Raw genomic sequence first — 22,355 nt, forward strand, 5'->3', positions numbered from 1 at the left:
GCCCAGAGCTCAAGTTTTCTTGGGCCAAACACTGGCCCTGGTGTGCCTCTTCCAGCCCCCCAACACCTGCACCTCTGTGCTCCTCCCCGCTCCAGCACAACTGCACTCTGTGCTTCCTCTCTACCCAAGACGACTTCCCGTCCAACAGGAAATCGGCACCCAAATGTGGCTTATCAGCAAATTGCTCGCCTATTGTAACCACTAACAGTTGCTAGGAACTGATGGTCTCTCTTGGGTCTATACGCTGCCCCTGGAATACCTGTTCCAGCCTCACAACACCTGCAGCTCTGCTCCTCCTCGCTCTATCCAAACTGACACCATACCCCCTAAAGATTCAGATCCAAACGGTGTTACTCACTGAACTGCTCCTCTACCAAAACCGCTGCCAGTTGCTCAGGTCCAAAGACTTCCTGGGCCCTAGGCTGGCCCTGGCATGCCTGTTCCAGCCCCACAACGCCTTCATCTTTCCACCTCCACTCTCTTCCCATCATGACATCATGGGCAACACCACATGTGCAACCACAAGTTGATCCTCACCGAGGGGATAATCCACTCCCCCGCTAATAGTTTCTCACAGTCCAGCTCTCTTTGGCCCTTACGTGGGCCCTGGCCTGCCCATTCCAGGCCCACAGCACCTCTAGTGCTGCGTTTCCTCTCGCTAACCAAAATGGGCAACAGCACAATGGACCCAAAAGGTGCCTTTTGCCAAAAGGCTTACCTACCCTAACCACTGCCAGCTGCTCAGAGCAGGAGATCTCTTGTGCCCTGTGGTGGCCCTTGGCATGCTTACTGCAGCCCCACAACACCTGCACGCCTGCGCTTCCTCTCTCTACCCAAAATGAGAACATGCCTAGCTGCAACTTCTGATCCAAAAGGTGCTTCTTGCCACGGTGCACACCAGTCGGAACCACTGTTGCACACAGCCCAGGCCTTTGGGCCCATACGCTGGCCCTGGCATGCCTATTCCCGGCCCTCAACGCCTGCACCCCTGCACTTCTACTCCCTACATAAAGTGGCACCATGGCCAACACCAGATTTGCATCTAAAAGGGGCTTCTCGCCAGACTGCTCACCTGACACAGCTAGTAGCAATTGCCTGGAGCCAGCATTCTCGTGGGCCAAATGCTGACCCCAGCATGCCTATTCCAGCCCCCCAACACCCGCACCACTGCGCTTTGTCTCTCTTCCCAAAGTGACGACGTGTCCAACAGCATTTGCTCACCAGAAGATGCTTCTTGCACAGTTACGTCAATGTCTGCATGAATGCCTTAATCTCACAGTTCATCGTGATCTCTCCAGTTTACGGGCCAGCGTAGCGCGTGAAATAATCTTTAGTTTCAGAGCTCCTTAAGTAAAAAAGGCCCCAAGCAAATGAACAAGAAAACAAAGTGTTAATCACTTCTCTGTAGGCTAGCCTAAAGTGTCAATTCTCTAGTTACTTAAATTGCTAGTTCGTTGATCTGTTTACCTGAAAATTGGTTAGTATTGTGTGCTAACAAGCAAAACAGTTACCTAACCGATGGGGAGCGTGCTCCTGTTTCCTCCTCTGTCACGAAGGGGGTTGTCCCACAAATTGCACTGGGAAGCCGGAGAGCCTGAGCAGCGAGCTGCTTGGTGGCTGTGCTTCAAAGGCTGTTCGAGTGAGTTGCCGTATTTGTCCGTTCATGCTGGGAGGTTTGGCCTGTACTGCCTCTATTGGTTGTTTTGGTTACTGGGCCAGGTTTCCCCTAATTCCAAAGAGTTTTGGGCATACCATGTGGGGACAAGCAGTGACTTACAAAACTGCAAGGAAAGCACACCTCCTTCTTTTTCATCCTGAGTGTCTGGTGTTTGCGTTGCTCTTGCAGGAGCCTAATGGTGCTGCTCTCAGCAGGGAGTCCATCAGGCCTTTGCATGAGCCGTTTGTTAGGTGCAAGAGCTGAGCACGAGACAAACAAACAGTCACACCACAAACGCTAAAACCTGTGTGGAGCCAAAGTTCTCTTGGGCCACACGCTGGCCTTGGCACGCACACTCCAGCCCCACAAAACCTGCACCTCTGCACTCCTACGTTAACACACACCGCGCAAGCCGGGAGTTTCACGGCTTCAAGCATCGTTGGCCAATGTGCTCAGCCACCACAACCAGTAACAGGGGCTCACTGCCCAGCTCTCTTGGACAGCTGGGCTGATGCTGGCATGCCAATCACAGACCCAGAACACAGGCACCGCTAGGCTTTCCCTTTCTTCCTTAAGTGGCACTATGCCTCGGGAGAGAATAAGAGCAGAAAACTGCTCCCGGCCAGCATGCCGACTGACGGTGGCTCCTAACAGGGTCTTGGAGGCCTGGCGCCCTTGGCCCCTACGTGGGCCCTGGCGTGCCTGTTCCAGCCTTCCAGTCTCCGCATGTCTGTGCTCTCTCCTCACACCTAAATTGACACCATGCATCCAGGGAGCCATTGAGGCCATTCCAGCATTTGTACTGCTCCTCTTTCCTGCAGAGAAAGGTGTTGCAGGGCGCAGGGAGGTCACTACAGCTGCAACAGGGACCAACAGTCTTTATTTTGCCATGCGCAGGAGATGATGTTACCCGTTGGAAAGGCTCCCCTCGTCCCCCATGGCTATCCGCGTGCCCCCTGGAAAGGGGCCAACGCCAAGAGCAGCGGTGGCAGCTTCTGCTCGAGCTCGTCTGCACGCAGTCCCTGGTGCCTGCTTCAGGCTCTGGTGTCCACCGTGGAAGCTAAGGACGTGGCTGTTGGACTCTGTGGGTCCGGTTGGAGCTTCTCCGCATGGCTGGCAGTGCTTGGGGCATCTGACGGCGATCCCAGAGCTGCTGCTTCTCCCCCTTGCTAAAGGATGCAGAAGAAAGGGCTTCAGCTCTACGGTGAGGGAGGTGGGAGGGAAATGCTGCAGGTCTCTCTCAAGTGCCACTTGCCCACGTATGCTGCTGAGCTCTTCTCAGCGCAGGGAAAGACTGTCTTTGCCCAGGGCCTACTGCCAGTGGAAGGGCATGGCAGGAGAGGGGGGTCCCCACGCACATGGGGAGGTCCTTACCAGATGAACTCCACCTTCTCCTTCCCCTTGTTGGTGTTCAGGGCAGCCTTCCTTGCCCACTCGCCCTGCTGTGCTCTGTAACCCTCCAGGAACGTCAGCGGTGGCTCTTGCCTCCCTTCTGATGCTCTCTGGCTGGCATTCTTCAGGGCCCTTTCTTTCATTTGCTCCTTGAGCTTCTCGTCATACTGCTTTCTCAGCACGTGGGAAGGAAGCCCGGGATCCTCACGCAGGTGGCGACAGGTGGTCTGCTAAGGCAGAAGACACGTCCCTACAGCACTGCTGCCGCGCCTGGCAGACCATTGCTGCTCCCCTTCTAGGGAAAAGGGGAAAAAGTGCTGAGGGGAAAAGCACTTGCCATACCTGGTCTCGCTCTGCCCTTGCCCTCGGTCTGTTTTCGTAGAACTGCCCCAGTATTTCATCTTCTATCTCTTTGCGCTTTGATGCCATCAGCAGCCGCAGGCGTCTTTCTGCGGGATCGGTGCAGAGGTAGCACACTCCCTGGAGGCCACAGAAAACATCGTTAGGCTCCTGGGGCTTAGGCAGGGAGAGGAGGGCAGGGAAAGTGGTGGCGGTGGTGGTGGTGATGGGGTTCCTTCTGCTTCTGCCCCCTGCCTGGAGGCAGAAAGAGCACACAGGGGTGGCAAATCCCTGTGGTGTACCTTTCCTGATGGCTGATGAACACAGTCGGGCAGTTCAAAGTTCAGTCGAGTTTCAAACTTTGGCTGCTTGCTCGTCTTGGAGAAGCTCTCCCTAATTGCTGGCAGCGATCTAAACAGACAGGACAGGGTGAGTGTCATGGAGCAGAGTACGAGCTGGTTCTTGTGAGCAGGGCTCATGGGCTGCAGCCCCGCTCCTGCAGCTCAAGATGGTTCTGCAGGAGAAGCCTGTGACATGATGTCCTTGTGACATTCCAGAACCGTTCAGCATCACAACGGGCACCATGGCCAGGCGAAAGATCTTTCTCACACAAGGACAAGAGCACGGTGTCCACTTGCCCATCCACCTCCACCCCTCCTCTGCCCCAAAACCTATCTGCAGGAGTTTCACCTGGCATGGCCCCCTTCCTTGCCAGGAAATTCCTCGCTATCCTTTAACTTCAGTTTGGCCAGAGAAATCCTTCGTCGAGCCAGGAGGACCGGATCCAGCAGGCTCACTGCAACCGGAATCAAGAGAACTCTTCAGAACAGGGGCTTTGTGCATGTGCATGTGCATGTGCAAGCAAGCGTGAGCGGCAGAGCTGCTTGGTCGTGCAGTGGGGGGCTCCCGAGCCTTTTTCGAGCCATCCCCAGATGGTTTTCCTCCTCATCTGCCAGCAGGTGGCTCCCATGAGCTACGGAAAGCCCTCCATCACTAACACCTGCTGGCAGACTTGGCTTGGTTCTCCACCCCTCGCAAGGACGAAAGGAGAAGGCACAGCCCCTGCCACGAGAGGGTCTGTGACATTACCTTTTCTGGCATGGTGCTCACCAGGCACCAGTTCTTCCCTGGGCTTGACAGAACGTGCATGGGCAGACGTCTTGCCGGTGATCTCAAGTGCAAACCTGCAAACAAGACGCCTGTTGGAATAAAGGGCTCCATGGTCCCTGGGCTGCTCACCTGGAGAGTCTAGTCCCAGAGATGTTTTAGAGCTCCTGCTGCATCCTTGGAGTAGGTAACCTGTGTGGGAAGTGATGGGCACAGGGACGGAGGGCAGGGTCGGCAGAGGCCCCCCAGTCTGCCTGAGGCTCTGCCAGTGCTTCCCATGCTTCCCTGAGAGAGAGCTGTTTCCTCCTTGGCTCCTCGCCGCCCCTGCAGAGCCTCCCCTGTGTCCCGGGGCTGCGGGAGCGAGCTTCCTCACCTTGGCAGCACGATGACACCATCACGACTGAAGCGAGAAAAATCATTTCGGGTAACAAAGGTGACAACATCAATCATCTTGGACTCCTGCAACGGGACAGAGACACAGGAGGTGACCTCAAGGCCACATGCCTGTTGCTCCCAAGGGCAGCCAACCTTCCTGCTGCTCAGCGAAGGAGCTGCCGCTCAAAAAGCCTTGCACCACCTTCTCTGGAGGACCGCTCGGCCCCCTTTCAAAGGAGTTGATGCGATACCGAGAGCTGGTGTCGCTTGTGGAGCGTGTGGTCAGCCCAAGGGGTGAGGCAGAATCAGGCCATGCGAGGAGAAAAGATGTGGAGGGAGCTTTGACAGGCCTTGCAACTGCCCGGAGAAATGACCAACTCACCGTGAGAAGAGCTGGGAACATGTTGCCTGTGGCATCCACCTCCATAAGACAGTGATCAAAAAAGTTCATAGTGACCACTTGTCTTCGCACGGCAAGAACGCCCATGTCCTTGAAGACCATTTCCACCTCCTTGCCTTCTGCCACGGCTCCAGCAAAGAAAAGCAGAGTCTCCTCTATGCACCGCTGCACTGCTTCTTGCAGGAAGCCGGTTTCCTTGGCTATCTGCTCGAAGCTCAGCTGCACAACTGGGATGTCATCTAGGACGCAAGCACAAAGCAACCTCTCTCACTCCCACAGTACCTCAGCTGATTGCGAGGCTGAGCGTCTGCAGTGCCCGGCCCTGCCTTGGGCAATACAGTGCCAGAGAGAGGTCCTGTTTAACCCTGGGTGACACCTGCAGAAGGGAGCTCACGGGGGTCCCTTGCTGCCACGACATGAGCACCAAGCTGTGTGGGGGAGTCAGTGGGGCAGGGGGCAGGGTTCCTGTTGCAGGGGCAGGGTGCTGGGCTGCCCTACATGCACCATGCTGAGTGCACTCAAGCTTTGAAGAGGGGTGGCTCTGCCATGTCAGAGACATGCCACCAGGAAGCACCACAGAGGGTCAGCCCCGGGGCGGGAGGGGTTGGGGTTGGGGGGGAAGGGCAAGGGCCTTCATCTGCCTTCTTACCAGGAATTTCCTTCTGAGCATATCTGAGCCGGTAAAACCTCTTGAAAAACCTGCACATCTGGAACACAGGCCTTTGCAGAGGCAAAACCTCGCCCTCTCCCACACGGACATGCTCTTTGACAACTGCAAATGTCCCAATTCCAATGTTAACTGCCTGGAAACAGAAGCAGAACACAGGAAGCAAAGTGAGCACCTTCTGGGGCGGGAAGGCTGCGGGCTGACTTGTGTGACCGCAGCGATGGTGCTTGGGGCCCTGCCTGCTGCTGAGGTCCAAAGGGGCAAGATGGGGCACTTTGAAAGCTCTGGGCGAGACCCACAGCCGCTGCGTGCTTTCCTCTCCCTCCTCCTCACACTCGGAGCCAGCACTGGGGCCGGGAAGGCAGAGACATACTGCGTGGCTGGGTTATGTCCCAGGGGGTGCCCAGAACGCCCCAGGGTTTCTGCTGGGGCCTTCCCCCTGCATCGGGGCGATGGAGCTCCTTCTTCCTTCTCTTCTCAGAGAGGCTGCGCTGCGGGCAGCTCCTCAGCACATGGTGCTTCTTGGGTTGGGGTGGGAGGGGGGCAGGCTCTGTTAATCCTCGTGGCTGTTGTGCCCTCTGAGGAGGGGAAGGCTAATGGTGCTCTACAGAGGCAGGTGTCAGGGCTTCTGATGCCCTCCGGGGACACGCGGATGAGCAGGACGCAAGGCTCACCCTGTTCAGCAACAGCTGTATTCTCAGGTAGTAGCATGCGCTAGCCCAGATCCTAACGATGTCTGCAAAGCAAGCAAAAGGTGCGTCATGCTGCGAGTCAGCCAAGCCCACCCAAGCAGCACCCTCCTAAGCAAGGAGGCTACCGGCAAGTGTGCTCGAGCCCCCCACCCGCTGCCCAGGGCAAGCGCGCGCACTGCTGGGTGCCCAGCTCAGCTTGGGACCACGTGAGGCAGCCTACAAAACACCCACGCTGAGGCCAGGGGAGGTCTGGGGAGGAAAGGGAGATGTCGGGAGCGTTTTGGAGGAGGGCACCGTGCCGTCGGACACGCGCAGTGCCAAGGGGTCTCCGAGCTGTGGGCCTGCTCTGCCCCTCTGGAGAGCCCCGAGGCAGTGGGAAGCGAGCCGGGGCGGCAGGGCAGAGTCGCACACAGGAGCCAGGAGTTGGGGCTGCCGGAGGGGGCCCTGATCCAGAAGACACCATCACGAGAGGCTCTGCTCGCAGCTGCCCGGCCCCTCCAGACCCCTCGCAGCCTGAGGCTCTCCACACCTGGACTGCAGCAGCAGTCCTGGGAGGGGCCCTGAAGGCCTTACCGTTGGTGCTGAGCTGCTTCAGCGTTGGAAACTTCTCCAGCCCCAAAGGGGGGTTAAGCACCAGGTAATTTATCATCTTGGCCCCTCTCGCTCAATCTAACACTGCAGCTGGGGGCCAAAGACGCTCTTCTGGCCTCCTCTCAGGCAACTCCTGCGCTGCTGCTGCGGCAGCTCCTGCGGAGCAGAGCGCTGGCGACAGCAGACCCTGGCGTCACCCAGGTCTCGCCGCCGAGTGTGACTGGGACCCGGCGGGGGGTGGGAGCTGTCACTGTGATGCAGGTGCTGTGCTGTGACCCCCCCACCGTGTCACAGAGGGCTGCGGGAAGCCACCACCCGGCGGGTGTTGCCACCTTGGGCCCTGATGTGGGACACCTCAGCACCCGGCTTGCTGGGACTGCCGAGACCTTTGTGGCCTGGGTGGGCACGAGGGGCACCACGCAAGACTCCTTGCCTCCCTGGGAATGCTGAGCTATCATTTTACTTTTAGCCACCCATGACTCAGAGGTCCCCCACTGAAATGCTCTTCTGAGTGCCCACCAAGTACCCTGTGGGTGGCCGGGACAGCTCTCTCGTTCGAGGCCAGAGTGCTAAGCCATGTCCTGGCTGATGAGGGCTGTGAAGGAAAGACCCTCGTTGGCCAGGGGTTGCTGCCAGTGGAACCGAAGGGCATGGCAGGAGAGGGGGTCCCCGTGCACATGGGGAGACCCTTCCCACATGAACTCCTCCTTCTCCTTCCCCTTCCCCTTGCTGGTGTTCAGAGCAACCTTCCTTGCCCACTGGTCCTGCCACACTTTCTAAGTCCCCGTCAGCTTCAGGGGCGGACTTGCTCGTGAGGAAGGGAGGCTGCAAGGGCAGGGAGGTGGCCTCTGCCACGCTCTGGCTGGTACGCTGCCTGCCTCTTCCCTTCCCCCGGTCCCCTCTGCATGCACACACGCACAGGCTGATGCTGGCTCTGCAGGACAACACCCCCGAGAAACCTCCTTTCCCAGGGCTGCCTGTCTTCCCACCACCTCGTCTGACGTGAAGAGCCCCCGCAGTTTGTACACTCAACGTCAGAAGAGGAGCACACCCCTACGGCAGATGGGTAGAGAGAGGACTTACTAAGCAGACTACACAGTACGTGAGGGCGAAGCGCAGGGCCCAAGCAGACGAGCGTTGACCATCGGGCTGTTCTCCTGTGACCAGCCCTTTTTGTCCCCCTTGGCACCCAGCTGCTATCCGAGTGCCTGGTGGCCTCCTTTTTGCTGGCCCAGTCCCCGAGCCTCTGCTGCTCGCTCTCGGTGCTGGCCTGGGGGAACTTGTCAGCAGACACGGGCCAAGCTGGGCACATGCTGTCCCACAGGGCTGGCTGTGCGGGCACATGGGACGCCTTCTCCACCACTGGCTCCCGGCACAGGTTTTCCTCCAGCCGACGCCTGTGGCTCTGTGTCCATGCTGATTTCTGCAAGCCAGACTCCAGCTTCCACTCGACCTTGCTCCAGCTCCAGCCTGGTGCCTCAGCAGAGGTTGTCTGGGAGGAGCCATTGCTCCTCAGCCTGGCCTACTCCCTGCCTTGCTGGGCACCAGGGCTTTCTGGCTGGAGGTGATGCCTGGGGCATCAACTGGCTCGTGGATGTGCAGGCGTCGTAGGGGTATCCGGTGGAGGTGCTCCACTGGCTGCTCCTGCTTGCCTCCAGCAACACAAAGGGGTCAATAGTGTTGTGCAGCTTCAGTGTGCCCTTTCCAGCCTGAAGGAGGACAGCTGTGCGCGGAAACATAGTTTCTCGTCAGATCACCACACCATGGCAGGGACTATTGCCAGCCTGATCTCCAGTCTTCTCCGCTGTGTGCACGCACAGCTTCTTCCTCAAGCCTTGCCCCAGCTTCAGCTTAGTCACTGGAACGGGATCAGCGCCAGCGGGACAGCTCCCACCACCACTGGCTGTACGCAAGTCCAGGCTGGTGCTGGTGGAGCTGGCCCCAGCGCTGACGTCCCTCTCGGCCGCGGCAGGAAGCGGCCCTGCAAGCTCAGTGGCCTGGCTGTCCAGCCCATGGTTGGGGTGGCTGGGGCTGGACCGAGCAGTCCCAGGCCCTGGGTCTGCTTTGGGGCAGGCCCCGTGTTGGGGAAGGCTCTTGCTTGCAGCTGCCAGGCCCCTCCAGCCACCCCGCAGCCCCAGGCTCTCCACGGCTGAGCTACACTGAGAAAGGAGAGCGGCAGAGAAGGGACCGGGCGCTGAGGCTCATCAGGGCTCTAGGCGGTAGCTGCACCCCGGAGCTCCGCAGCGCATTGGAGGATGCTGCTCCTTCTCCTCTCATCCCGCCCCCTCCCCTCCCCCCCCCCAGGATGCCACAGGACAGGGAAGCCTTGAGGGGATCCCTATCTTGGGGCTCACCCCCGAAGCACGGACCCCAGCGGTGTCCCCAAGAGGGACACTGGACTACGGTGGCTGGCAGTGGGGAGGTCTGCGCTGGGCTCTGCCCTGAGGGAAGGAGAGGAGAAAAGAAGAGGAAGGCTCTCACGGCTGCCTCTGCCCCCAGCCAGCCGCTGCAGCGGCTCATCCCTCCCGCCTCAGGCCCGCTGGACCCGGTGCTGGCCCGCGGCTCTGCTTGCGGCCAGGCCCTGCGGGAAGGTGCGGAGCACTGCAGGGACGGTGGCCTCTTCAAGCCCTGCGCGGGGAATAAGCCTTAAAATACATCACGTTGCTAAGTGCACCTTGAAGCTTGTACTGTATTGTATTAAGTTGGTTTCCAACTGCGCGTGCACACCCACGAATGTGCTTCTGACCAAGTTACCGACCAAAACCTGCCCCAAATGACACCATGGCCAGCAGCACACGCACACCCAGAAGTTCTTCTCACCAAGCTTCTCACCTGCCGCAACCACTAATGGTTGCTCGGAGCCAAAGTTCTCTTGGGCCCCACGTGCTGGCCATGGCATGCGTATTCCAGCCCCACAGAACGTGCACCTCTGCACCTCCTAGTCCCACCCAAAAGGACACTGTTTCTACGCAGGGATTTGCATGCAAAGGTGCTTCTCGCCAGGGTACTCACCAGCCACTCCACTAACAGTGGCTCACAGGGCAGTTCTCCAGAGCCCGTATCCTGGCCGTGGCATGCCTATTCTGGCCCCACATCTGCACCTCGGAGCTTCCTCTGTCTACCCAAAGGGAGGCCATGACCAACAGCACATTGGCACCCAATTGGTAGTGCTTCTTGACAACCTGCTCACTTACCAAAATCACTAATACGTGTCAGAGCTGAAGTTGTCTTTGGCCCATAGGCTAGCCATGGCATACCTCTTCCAGCCCCACAACGCCTGCCCTCTGTGGTTCCTCTGTGCACCCAAAAGGACATGGTGTCCGACTGCACATGCACACTCCAAAGGTGCTTCTCACCAAGTTACTCACCTACCAAAACCACTAAAAATAGCTCAAAGCCAAATTTCTCTTGGGCCACACACTGGCCAGCACGTGCCTATTCCAGGCACAAAACAGCTGCACCGCTGCGCTTCCTCTCGCTAACCCTAACGGCACCGTGGCATACAGCATGTGTGCGCCCACAAGTTGCTTCCTGCCAAGGCACTCACCATAACCACTAACACATCTCAGAGACGAACTTGTCTTGGGCCATACACTGGTCCTGGCATGCCAGTTGTAGCCCCACGATGCCTGCACCTGTGGGCTTCCTCTCTCCACCCCGAAACACGCCATGCCTACCTGCAGATTCTCATCCCAGAGCTGCTTCTTGCCAAGGTACTCAGCTGACACTCCACGAAGAACTGCTTGCAGCCCGGTTCTCTTGGCACCTACGATGGCCCTGGCATACCTCTTCCAGCCCCACAACACCTGCCCTGCTGCATTTCCTCTCTCTCCCTCAAAAGACACTATGCCTGCTTGTAGATTTGCACCCAAAAGGTGCTTCTCGCCAGACTGCTCCCATAAGAAAACCACTAGTAATTGCCCAGAGCTCAAGTTTTCTTGGGCCAAACACTGGCCCTGGTGTGCCTCTTCCAGCCCCCCAACACCTGCACCTCTGTGCTCCTCCCCGCTCCAGCACAACTGCACTCTGTGCTTCCTCTCTACCCAAGACGACTTCCCGTCCAACAGGAAATCGGCACCCAAATGTGGCTTATCAGCAAATTGCTCGCCTATTGTAACCACTAACAGTTGCTAGGAACTGATGGTCTCTCTTGGGTCTATACGCTGCCCCTGGAATACCTGTTCCAGCCTCACAACACCTGCAGCTCTGCTCCTCTTCTCTCTATCCAAACTGACACCACACCCCCTAAAGATTCAGATCCAAACGGTGTTACTCACTGAAGTGCTCCTCTACCAAAACCGCTGCCAGTTGCTCAGGTCCAAAGACTTCCTGGGCCCTAGGCTGGCCCTGGCATGCCTGTTCCAGCCCCACAACGCCTTCATCTTTCCACCTCCACTCTCTTCCCATCATGACATCGTGGGCAACACCACATGTGCAACCACAAGGTGATCCTCACCGAGGGGATAATCCACTTCTGATCCAAAAGGTGCTTCTTGCCACGGTGCATACCAGTCGGAACCACTGTTGCACACAGCCCAGGTCTTTGGGCCCATACGCTGGCCCTGGCATGCCTATTCCTGGCCCTCGACGCCTGCACCCCTGCACTTCTACTCCCTACATAAAGTGGCACCATGGCCAACACCAGATTTGCATCTAAAAGGGGCTTCTCGCCAGACTGCTCACCTGACACAGCTAGTAGCAATTGCCTGGAGCCAGCATTCTCGTGGGCCAAATGCTGACCCCGGCATGCCTATTCCAGCCCCCCAACACCCGCACCACTGCGCTTTGTCTCTCTTCCCAAAGTGACGACGTGTCCAACAGCACTTGCTCACCAGAAGATGCTTCTTGCACAGTTACGTCAATGTCTGTACGATTGCCTTAATCTCACAGTTCATTGTGATCTCTCCAGTTTATGGGCCAGCGTAGCGCATGAAATAATCTTTAGTTTCAGAGCTCCTTAAGTAAAAAAGGCCCCAAGCAAATGAACAAGCAAACAAAGTGTTAATCACTTCTCTGTAGGCTAGCCTAAAGTGTCAATTCTCTAGTTACTTAAATTGCTAGTTCGTTGATCTGTTTACCTGAAAATTGGTTAGTATTGTGTGCTAACGAGCAAAACAGTTACCTAACCGATGGGGAGCGTGCTCCTGTTTCCTCCTCTGTCATGAGGGGGGTGTCCCACAAATTGCACTGGGAAGCCGGAGAGCCTGAGCAGCGAGCTGCTTGGTGGCTGTGCTTCAAAGGTTAGCACCGCTAGGCTTTCCCTTTCTTCCTTAAGTGGCACTATGCCTCGGGAGAGAATAAGAGCAGAAAACTGCTCCCGGCCAGCATGCCGACTGACGGTGGCTCCTAACAGGGTCTTGGAGGCCTGGCGCCCTTGGCCCCTACGTGGGCCCTGGCGTGCCTGTTCCAGCCTTCCAGTCTCCGCATGTCTGTGCTCTCTCCTCACACCTAAATTGACACCATGCATCCAGGGAGCCATTGAGGCCATTCCAGCATTTGTACTGCTCCTCTTTCCTGCAGAGAAAGGTGTTGCAGGGCGCAGGGAGGTCACTACAGCTGCAACAGGGACCAACAGTCTTTATTTTGCCATGCGCAGGAGATGATGTTACCCGTTGGAAAGGCTCCCCTCGTCCCCCATGGCTGTCCGCGTGCCCCCTGGAAAGGGGCCAACGCCAAGAGCAGTGGTGGCAGCTTCTGCTCGAGCTCGTCTGCACGCAGTCCCTGGTGCCTGCTTCAGGCTCTGGTGTCCACCGTGGAAGCTAAGGACGTGGCTGTTGGACTCTGTGGGTCCGGTTGGAGCTTCTCCGCACGGCTGGCAGTGCTTGGGGCATCTGACGGCGATCCCAGAGCTGCTGCTTCTCCCCCTTGCTAAAGGATGCAGAAGAAAGGGCTTCAGCTCTACGGTGAGGGAGGTGGGAGGGAAATGCTGCAGGTCTCTCTCAGGTGCCACTTGCCCACGTATGCTGCTGAGCTCTTCTCAGCGTAGGGAAAGACTGTCTTTGCCCAGGGCCTACTGCCAGTGGAAGGGCATGGCAGGAGAGGGGGGTCCCCACGCACATGGGGAGGTCCTTACCAGATGAACTCCACCTTCTCCTTCCCCTTGTTGGTGTTCAGGGCAGCCTTCCTTGCCCACTCGCCCTGCTGTGCTCTGTAACCCTCCAGGAACGTCAGCGGTGGCTCTTGCCTCCCTTCTGATGCTCTCTGGCTGGCATTCTTCAGGGCCCTTTCTTTCATTTGCTCCTTGAGCTTCTCGTCATACTGCTTTCTCAGCACGTGGGAAGGAAGCCCGGGATCCTCACGCAGGTGGCGACAGGTGGTCTGCTAAGGCAGAAGACACGTCCCTACAGCACTGCTGCCGCGCCTGGCAGACCATTGCTGCTCCCCTTCTAGGGAAAAGGGGGAAAAGTGCTGAGGGGAAAAGCACTTGCCATACCTGGTCTCGCTCTGCCCTTGCCCTCGGTCTGTTTTCGTAGAACTGCCCCAGTATTTCATCTTCTATCTCTTTGCGCTTTGATGCCATCAGCAGCCGCAGGCGTCTTTCTGCGGGATCGGTGCAGAGGTAGCACACTCCCTGGAGGCCACAGAAAACATCGTTAGGCTCCTGGGGCTTAGGCAGGGAGAGGAGGGCAGGGAAAGTGGTGGCGGTGGTGGCGGTGATGGGGTTCCTTCTGCTTCTGCCCCCTGCCTGGAGGCAGAAAGAGCACACAGGGGTGGCAAATCCCTGTGGTGTACCTTTCCTGATGGCTGATGAACACAGTCGGGCAGTTCAAAGTTTAGTCGAGTTTCAAACTTTGGCTGCTTGCTCGTCTTGGAGAAGCTCTCCCTAATTGCTGGCAGCGATCTAAACAGACAGGACAGGGTGAGTGTCATGGAGCAGAGTACGAGCTGGTTCTTGTGAGCAGGGCTCATGGGCTGCAGCCCCGCTCCTGCAGCTCAAGATGGTTCTGCAGGAGAAGCCTGTGACATGATGTCCTTGTGACATTCCAGAACCGTTCAGCATCACAACGGGCACCATGGCCAGGCGAAAGATCTTTCTCACACAAGGACAAGAGCACGGTGTCCACTTGCCCATCCACCTCCACCCCTCCTCTGCCCCAAAACCTATCTGCAGGAGTTTCACCTGGCATGGCCCCCTTCCTTGCCAGGAAATTCCTCGCTATCCTTTAACTTCAGTTTGGCCAGAGAAATCCTTCGTCGAGCCAGGAGGACCGGATCCAGCAGGCTCACTGCAACCGGAATCAAGAGAACTCTTCAGAACAGGGGCTTTGTGCATGTGCATGTGCATGTGCAAGCAAGCATGAGCGGCAGAGCTGCTTGGTCGTGCAGTGGGGGGCTCCCGAGCCTTTTTCGAGCCATCCCCAGATGGTTTTCCTCCTCATCTGCCAGCAGGTGGCTCCCATGAGCTACGGAAAGCCCTCCATCACTAACACCTGCTGGCAGACTTGGCTAGCCAGGATGCCTTGGTTCTCCACCCCTCGCAAGGACGAAAGGAGAAGGCACAGCCCCTGCCACGAGAGGGCTGTGACATTACCTTTTCTGGCATGGTGCTCACCAGGCACCAGTTCTTCCCTGGGCTTGACAGAACGTGCATGGGCAGACGTCTTGCCGGTGATCTCAAGTGCAAACCTGCAAACAAGACGCCTGTTGGAATAAAGGGCTCCATGGTCCCTGGGCTGCTCGCCTGCAGAGTCTAGTCCCAGAGATGTTTTAGAGCTCCTGCTGCATCCTTGGAGTAGGTAACCTGTGTGGGAAGTGATGGGCACAGGGACGGAGGGCAGGGTCGGCAGAGGCCCCCCAGTCTGCCTGAGGCTCTGCCAGTGCTTCCCACGCTTCCCTGAGAGAGAGCTCTTTCCTCCTTGGCTCCTCGCCGCCCCTGCAGAGCCTCCCCTGTGTCCCGGGGCTGCGGGAGCGAGCTTCCTCACCTTGGCAGCACGATGACACCATCACGACTGAAGCGAGAAAAATCATTTCGGGTAACAAAGGTGACAACATCAATCATCTTGGACTCCTGCAACGGGACAGAGACATAGGAGGTGACCTCAAGGCCACATGCCTGTTGCTCCCAAGGGCAGCCAACCTTCCTGCTGCTCAGCGAAGGAGCTGCCGCTCAGAAAGCCTTGCACCACCTTCTCTGGAGGACCGCTCGGCCCCCTTTCAAAGGAGTTGATGCGATACCGAGAGCTGGTGTCGCTTGTGGAGCGTGTGGTCAGCCCAAGGGGTGAGGCAGAATCAGGCCATGCGGGGAGAAAAGATGTGGAGGGAGCTTTGACAGGCCTTGCAACTGCCCGGAGAAATGACCAACTCACCGTGAGAAGAGCTGGGAACATGTTGCCTGTGGCATCCACCTCCATAAGACAGTGATCAAAAAAGTTCATAGTGACCACTTGTCTTCGCACGGCAAGAACGCCCATGTCCTTGAAGACCATTTCCACCTCCTTGCCTTCTGCCACAGCTCCAGCAAAGAAAAGCAGAGTCTCCTCTATGCACCACTGCACTGCTTCTTGCAGGAAGCCGGTTTCCTTGGCTATCTGCTCAAAGCTCAGCTGCACAACTGGGATGTCATCTAGGACACAAGCACAAAGCAACCTCTCTCACTCCCACAGTACCTCAGCTGACTGCGAGGCTGAGCGTCTGCAGTGCCCGGCCCTGCCTCGGGCAATACAGTGCCAGAGAGAGGTCCTGTTTAACCCTGGGTGACACCTGCAGAAGGGAGCTCATGGGGGTCCCTTGCTGCCACGACATGAGCACCAAGCTGTGTGGGGGAGTGAGTGGGGCAGGGGGCAGGGTTCCTGTTGCAGGGGCAGGGTGCTGGGCTGCCCTACATGCACCACGCTGAGTGCACTCAAGCTTTGAAGAGGGGTGGCTCTGCCATGTCAGAGACATGCCACCAGGAAGCACCGCAGAGGGTCAGCCCCGGGGCGGGAGGGGTTGGGGTTGGGGGGGAAGGGCAAGGGCCTTCATCTGCCTTCTTACCAGGAATTTCCTTCTGAGCATATCTGAGCCGGTAAAACCTCTTGAAAAACCTGCACATCTGGAACACAGGCCTTTGCAGAGGCAAAACCTCGCCCTCTCCCACACGGACATGCTCGTTGACAACTGCAAATGTCCCAATTCCAATGTTAACTGCCTGGAAACAGAAGCAGAACACAGGAAGCAAAGTGAGCACCTTCTGGGGCGGGAAGGCTGCGGGCTGACTTGTATGACCGCAGCGATGGTGCTTGGGGCCCTGCCTGCTGCTGAGGTCCAAAGGGGCAAGATGGGGCACTTTGAAAGCTCTGGGCGAGACCCACAGCCGCTGCGTGCTTTCCTCTCCCTCCTCCTCACACTCGGAGCCAGCACTGGGGCCGGAAAGGCAGAGACATACTGGGTGGCTGGGTTATGTCCCGGGGGGTGCCCAGAACGCCCCAGGGTTTCTGCTGGGGCCTTCCCCCTGCATCGGGGCGATGGAGCTCCTTCTTCCTTCTCTTCTCAGAGAGGCTGCGCTGCGGGCAGCTCCTCAGCACATGGTGCTTCTTGGGTTGGGGTGGGAGGGGGGCAGGCTCTGTTAATCCTCGTGGCTGTTGTGCCCTCTGAGGAGGGAAAGGCTAATGGTGCTCTACAGAGGCGGGTGTCAGGGCTTCTGATGCCCTCCGGGGACACGCGGATGAGCAGGACGCAAGGCTCACCCTGTTCAGCAACAGCTGTATTCTCAGGTAGTAGCATGCGCTAGCCCAGATCCTAACGATGTCTGCAAAGCAAGCAAAAGGTGCGTCATGCTGCGAGTCAGCCAAGCCCACCCAAGCAGCACCCTCCTAAGCAAGGAGGCTACCGGCAAGTGTGCTCGAGCCCCCCACCCGCTGCCCAGGGCAAGCGCGCGCACTGCTGGGTGCCCAGCTCAGCTTGGGACCACGTGAGGCAGCCTACAAAACACCCACGCTGAGGCCAGGGGAGGTCTGGGGAGGAAAGGGAGACGTCGGGAGCGTTTTGGAGGAGGGCACCGTGCCGTCGGACACGCGCAGTGCCAAGGGGTCTCCGAGCTGCGGGCCTGCTCTGCCCCTCTGGAGAGCCCCGAGGCAGTGGGAAGCGAGCCGGGGCGGCAGGGCAGAGTCGCACACAGGAGCCAGGAGTTGGGGCTGCCGGAGGGGGCCCTGATCCAGAAGACACCATCACGAGAGGCTCTGCTCGCAGCTGCCCGGCCCCTCCAGGCCCCTCGCAGCCTGAGGCTCTCCACACCCAGACTGCAGCAGCAGTCCTGGGAGGGGCCCTGAAGGCCTTACCGTTGGTGCTGAGCTGCTTCAGCGTTGGAAACTTCTCCAGCCCCAAAGGGGGGTTAAGCACCAGGTAATTTATCATCTTGGCCCCTCTCGCTCAATCTAACACTGCAGCTGGGGGCCAAAGACGCTCTTCTGGCCTCCTCTCAGGCAACTCCTGCGCTGCTGCTGCGGCAGCTCCCGCGGAGCAGAGCGCTGGCGACAGCAGACCCTGGCGTCACCCAGGTCTCGCCGCCGAGTGTGACTGGGACCCGGCGGGGGGTGGGAGCTGTCACTGTGATGCAGGTGCTGTGCTGTGACCCCCCCACCGTGTCACAGAGGGCTGCGGGAAGCCACCACCCGGCGGGTGTTGCCACCTTGGGCCCTGATGTGGGACACCTCAGCACCCGGCTTGCTGGGACTGCCGAGACCTTTGTGGCCTGGGTGGGCACGAGGGGCACCACGCAAGACTCCTTGCCTCCCTGGGAATGCTGAGCTATCATTTTACTTTTAGCCACCCATGACTCAGAGGTCCCCCACTGAAATGCTCTTCTGAGTGCCCACCAAGTACCCCGTGGGTGGCCGGGACAGCTCTCTCGTTCGAGGCCAGAGTGCTAAGCCATGTCCTAGCTCATGAGGGCTGTGAAGGAAAGACCCTCGTTGGCCAGGGGTTGCTGCCAGTGGAACCGAAGGGCATGGCAGGAGAGGGGGTCCCCGTGCACATGGGGAGACCCTTCCCACATGAACTCCACCTTCTCCTTCCCCTTCCCCTTGCTGGTGTTCAGAGCAACCTTCCTTGCCCACTGGTCCTGCCACACTTTCTAAGTCCCTGTCAGCTTCAGGGGCGGACTTGCTCGTGAGGAAGGGAGGCTGCAAGGGCAGGGAGGTGGCCTCTGCCACGCTCTGGCTGGTACGCTGCCTGCCTCTTCCCTTCCCCCGGCCCCCTCTGCATGCACACAGGCACAGGCTGATGCTGGCTCTGCAGGACAACACCCCCGAGAAACCTCCTTTCCCAGGGCTGCCTGTCTTCCCACCACCTCGTCTGACGTGAAGAGCCCCCGCAGTTTGTACACTCAACGTCAGAAGAGGAGCACACCCCTACGGCAGATGGGTAGAGAGAGGACTTACTAAGCAGACTACACAGTACGTGAGGGCGAAGCGCAGGGCCCAAGCAGACGAGCGTTGACCATCGGGCTGTTCTCCTGTGACCAGCCCTTTTTGTCCCCCTTGGCACCCAGCTGCTATCCGAGTGCCTGGTGGCCTCCTTTTTGCTGGCCCAGTCCCCGAGCCTCTGCTGCTCGCTCTCGGTGCTGGCCTGGGGGAACTTGTCAGCAGACACGGGCCAAGCTGGGCACGTGCTGTCCCACAGGGCTGGCTGTGCGGGCACATGGGACGCCTTCTCCACCACTGGCTCCCGGCACAGGTTTTCCTCCAGCCGACGCCTGTGGCTCTGTGTCCATGCTGATTTCTGCAAGCCAGACTCCAGCTTCCACTCGACCTTGCTCCAGCTCCAGCCTGGTGCCTCAGCAGAGGTTGTCTGGGAGGAGCCATTGCTCCTCAGCCTGGCCTACTCCCTGCCTTGCTGGGCACCAGGGCTTTCTGGCTGGAGGTGATGCCTGGGGCATCAACTGGCTCGTGGATGTGCAGGCGTCGTAGGGGTATCCGGTGGAGGTGCTCCACTGGCTGCTCCTGCTTGCCTCCAGCAACACAAAGGGGTCAATAGTGTTGTGCAGCTTCAGTGTGCCCTTTCCAGCCTGAAGGAGGACAGCTGTGCGCGGAAACATAGTTTCTCGTCAGATCACCACACCATGGCAGGGACTATTGCCAGCCTGATCTCCAGTCTTCTCCGCTGTGTGCACGCACAGCTTCTTCCTCAAGCCTTGCCCCAGCTTCAGCTTAGTCACTGGAACGGGATCAGCGCCAGCGGGACAGCTCCCACCACCACTGGCTGTACGCAAGTCCAGGCTGGTGCTGGTGGAGCCGGCCCCAGCGCTGACGTCCCTCTCGGCCGCGGCAGGAAGCGGCCCTGCAAGCTCAGTGGCCTGGCTGTCCAGCCCATGGTTGGGGTGGCTGGGGCTGGACCGAGCAGTCCCAGGCCCTGGGTCTGCTTTGGGGCAGGCCCCGTGTTGGGGAAGGCTCTTGCTTGCAGCTGCCAGGCCCCTCCAGCCACCCCGCAGCCCCAGGCTCTCCACGGCTGAGCTACACTGAGAAAGGAGAGCGGCAGAGAAGGGACCGGGCGCTGAGGCTCATCAGGGCTCTAGGCGGTAGCTGCACCCCGGAGCTCCGCAGCGCATTGGGGGATGCTGCTCCTCCTCCTCTCATCCCGCCCCCTCCCCTCCCCCCCCAGGATGCCACAGGACAGGGAAGCCTTGAGGGGATTCCTACCTTGGGGCTCACCCCCGAAGCACGGACCCCAGCGGTGTCCCCAAGAGGGACACTGGACTACGGTGGCTGGCAGTGGGGAGGTCTGCGCTGGGCTCTGCCCTGAGGGAAGGAGAGGAGAAAAGAAGAGGAAGGCTCACGGCTGCCTCTGCCCCCAGCCAGCCGCTGCAGCGGACGGACGGGTGAAGCTCCTCGGGGTTTCCCCAGAAGGTGAGCGGGGAGTGAGCCCAGCAGGGCAAGGAGCCGAGACGGAGCCGCCACAGCTCCTCCCGCGGCCTGCGCTGGAAAAGCCCGTGCCCAGCAGCACCACACCCTGCCACCGCGCTCTGCTGGTAGCGTCCCCAACGAGGCCTTTTATGCACTTTCTGCCTTCTTCCAGAAGCTTCTTAACCAATCAACGGCCACAAGCAAAAACGGTCCCTTTTACGGCGCGCCCGTGCCCCTCATCGCTCCCGCCCCAAGCCCGCTGGATCCGGTGCTGGCCCGCGGCTCTGCTTGCGGCCAGGCCCTGCGGGAAGGTGCGGAGCACTGCAGGGACGGTGGCCTCTTCAAGCCCTGCGCGGGGAATAAGCCTTAAAATACATCACGTTGCTAAGTGCACCTTGAAGCTTGTACTGTATTGTATTAAGTTGGTTTCCAACTGCGCGTGCACACCCACGAATGTGCTTCTGACCAAGTTACCGACCAAAACCTGCCCCAAATGACACCATGGCCAGCAGCACACGCACACCCAGAAGTTCTTCTCACCAAGCTTCTCACCTGCCGCAACCGCTAATGGTTGCTCGGAGCCAAAGTTCTCTTGGGCCCCACGTGCTGGCCATGGCATGCGTATTCCAGCCCCACAGAACGTGCACCTCTGCACCTCCTAGTCCCACCCAAAAGGACACCGTTTCTACGCAGGGATTTGCATGCAAAGGTGCTTCTCGCCAGGGTACTCTCCAGCCACTCCACTAACAGTGGCTCACAGGGCAGTTCTCCAGAGCCCATATCCTGGCCATGGCATGCCTATTCTGGCCCCACATCTGCACCTCGGAGCTTCCTCTGTCTACCCAAAGGGAGGCCATGACCAACAGCACATTGGCACCCAATTGGTAGTGCTTCTTGACAACCTGCTCACTTACCAAAATCACTAATACGTGTCAGAGCTGAAGTTGTCTTTGGCCCATAGGCTAGCCATGGCATACCTCTTCCAGCCCCACAACGCCTGCCCTCTGTGGTTCCTCTGTGCACCCAAAAGGACATGGTGTCCGACTGCACATGCACACTCCAAAGGTGCTTCTCACCAAGTTACTCACCTACCAAAACCACTAAAAATAGCTCAAAGCCAAATTTCTCTTGGGCCACACACTGGCCAGCACGTGCCTATTCCAGGCACAAAACAGCTGCACCGCTGCGCTTCCTCTCGCTAACCCTAACGGCACCGTGGCATACAGCATGTGTGCGCCCACAAGTTGCTTCCTGCCAAGGCACTCACCATAACCACTAACACATCTCAGAGACGAACTTGTCTTGGGCCATACACTGGTCCTGGCATGCCAGTTGTAGCCCCACGATGCCTGCACCTGTGGGCTTCCTCTCTCCACCCCGAAACACGCCATGCCTACCTGCAGATTCTCATCCCAGAGCTGCTTCTTGCCAAGGTACTCAGCTGACACTCCACGAAGAACTGCTTGCAGCCCGGTTCTCTTGGCACCTACGATGGCCCTGGCATACCTCTTCCAGCCCCACAACACCTGCCCTGCTGCACTTCCTCTCTCTCCCTCAAAAGACACTATGCCTGCTTGTAGATTTGCACCCAAAAGGTGCTTCTCGCCAGACTGCTCCCGTAAGAAAACCACTAGTAATTGCCCAGAGCTCAAGTTTTCTTGGGCCAAACACTGGCCCTGGTGTGCCTCTTCCAGCCCCCCAACACCTGCACCTCTGTGCTCCTCCCCGCTCCAGCACAACTGCACTCTGTGCTTCCTCTCTACCCAAGACGACTTCCCGTCCAACAGGAAATCGGCACCCAAATGTGGCTTATCAGCAAATTGCTCGCCTATTGTAACCACTAACAGTTGCTAGGAACTGATGGTCTCTCTTGGGTCTATACGCTGCCCCTGGAATACCTGTTCCAGCCTCACAACACCTGCAGCTCTGCTCCTCCTCGCTCTATCCAAACTGACACCATACCCCCTAAAGATTCAGATCCAAACGGTGTTACTCACTGAACTGCTCCTCTACCAAAACCGCTGCCAGTTGCTCAGGTCCAAAGACTTCCTGGGCCCTAGGCTGGCCCTGGCATGCCTGTTCCAGCCCCACAACGCCTTCATCTTTCCACCTCCACTCTCTTCCCATCATGACATCATGGGCAACACCACATGTGCAACCACAAGTTGATCCTCACCGAGGGGATAATCCACTCCCCCGCTAATAGTTTCTCACAGTCCAGCTCTCTTTGGCCCTTACGTGGGCCCTGGCCTGCCCATTCCAGGCCCACAGCACCTCTAGTGCTGCGTTTCCTCTCGCTAACCAAAATGGGCAACAG

At 58.5% G+C, this 22,355-nt stretch overlaps 2 protein-coding genes across 2 annotated transcripts; both read right to left on the reverse strand.

Annotated features, from left to right (window-relative positions):
* Positions 1–2,717: 2,717 nt before the first annotated feature.
* On the reverse strand, positions 2,718–7,278 carry LOC134147435 (coiled-coil domain-containing protein 81-like). Its single transcript, XM_062588576.1, has 11 exons — positions 7,203–7,278; positions 6,612–6,673; positions 5,920–6,073; positions 5,253–5,509; positions 4,869–4,954; positions 4,478–4,572; positions 4,079–4,184; positions 3,691–3,799; positions 3,392–3,529; positions 3,032–3,276; positions 2,718–2,826 (listed from the first exon to the last, which is right to left on the reverse strand). Exons 1-11 carry the CDS (start codon positions 7,276–7,278, stop codon positions 2,718–2,720), a joined length of 1,437 nt encoding a protein of 478 aa, XP_062444560.1.
* A 5,701-nt stretch (positions 7,279–12,979) lies between these two features.
* Positions 12,980–17,552, reverse strand: LOC134147436 (coiled-coil domain-containing protein 81-like). The gene is made up of 11 exons (XM_062588577.1): positions 17,477–17,552; positions 16,886–16,947; positions 16,194–16,347; positions 15,527–15,783; positions 15,143–15,228; positions 14,752–14,846; positions 14,341–14,446; positions 13,953–14,061; positions 13,654–13,791; positions 13,294–13,538; positions 12,980–13,088 (listed from the first exon to the last, which is right to left on the reverse strand). The coding sequence occupies exons 1-11, from the start codon at positions 17,550–17,552 to the stop codon at positions 12,980–12,982; spliced, it is 1,437 nt and encodes a 478-aa protein (XP_062444561.1).
* Positions 17,553–22,355: the final 4,803 nt, after the last annotated feature.

Source organism: Rhea pennata, chromosome 15 (genome assembly GCF_028389875.1).
Source record: "Rhea pennata isolate bPtePen1 chromosome 15, bPtePen1.pri, whole genome shotgun sequence".
Taxonomy (NCBI): Eukaryota; Metazoa; Chordata; class Aves; order Rheiformes; family Rheidae; genus Rhea; species Rhea pennata.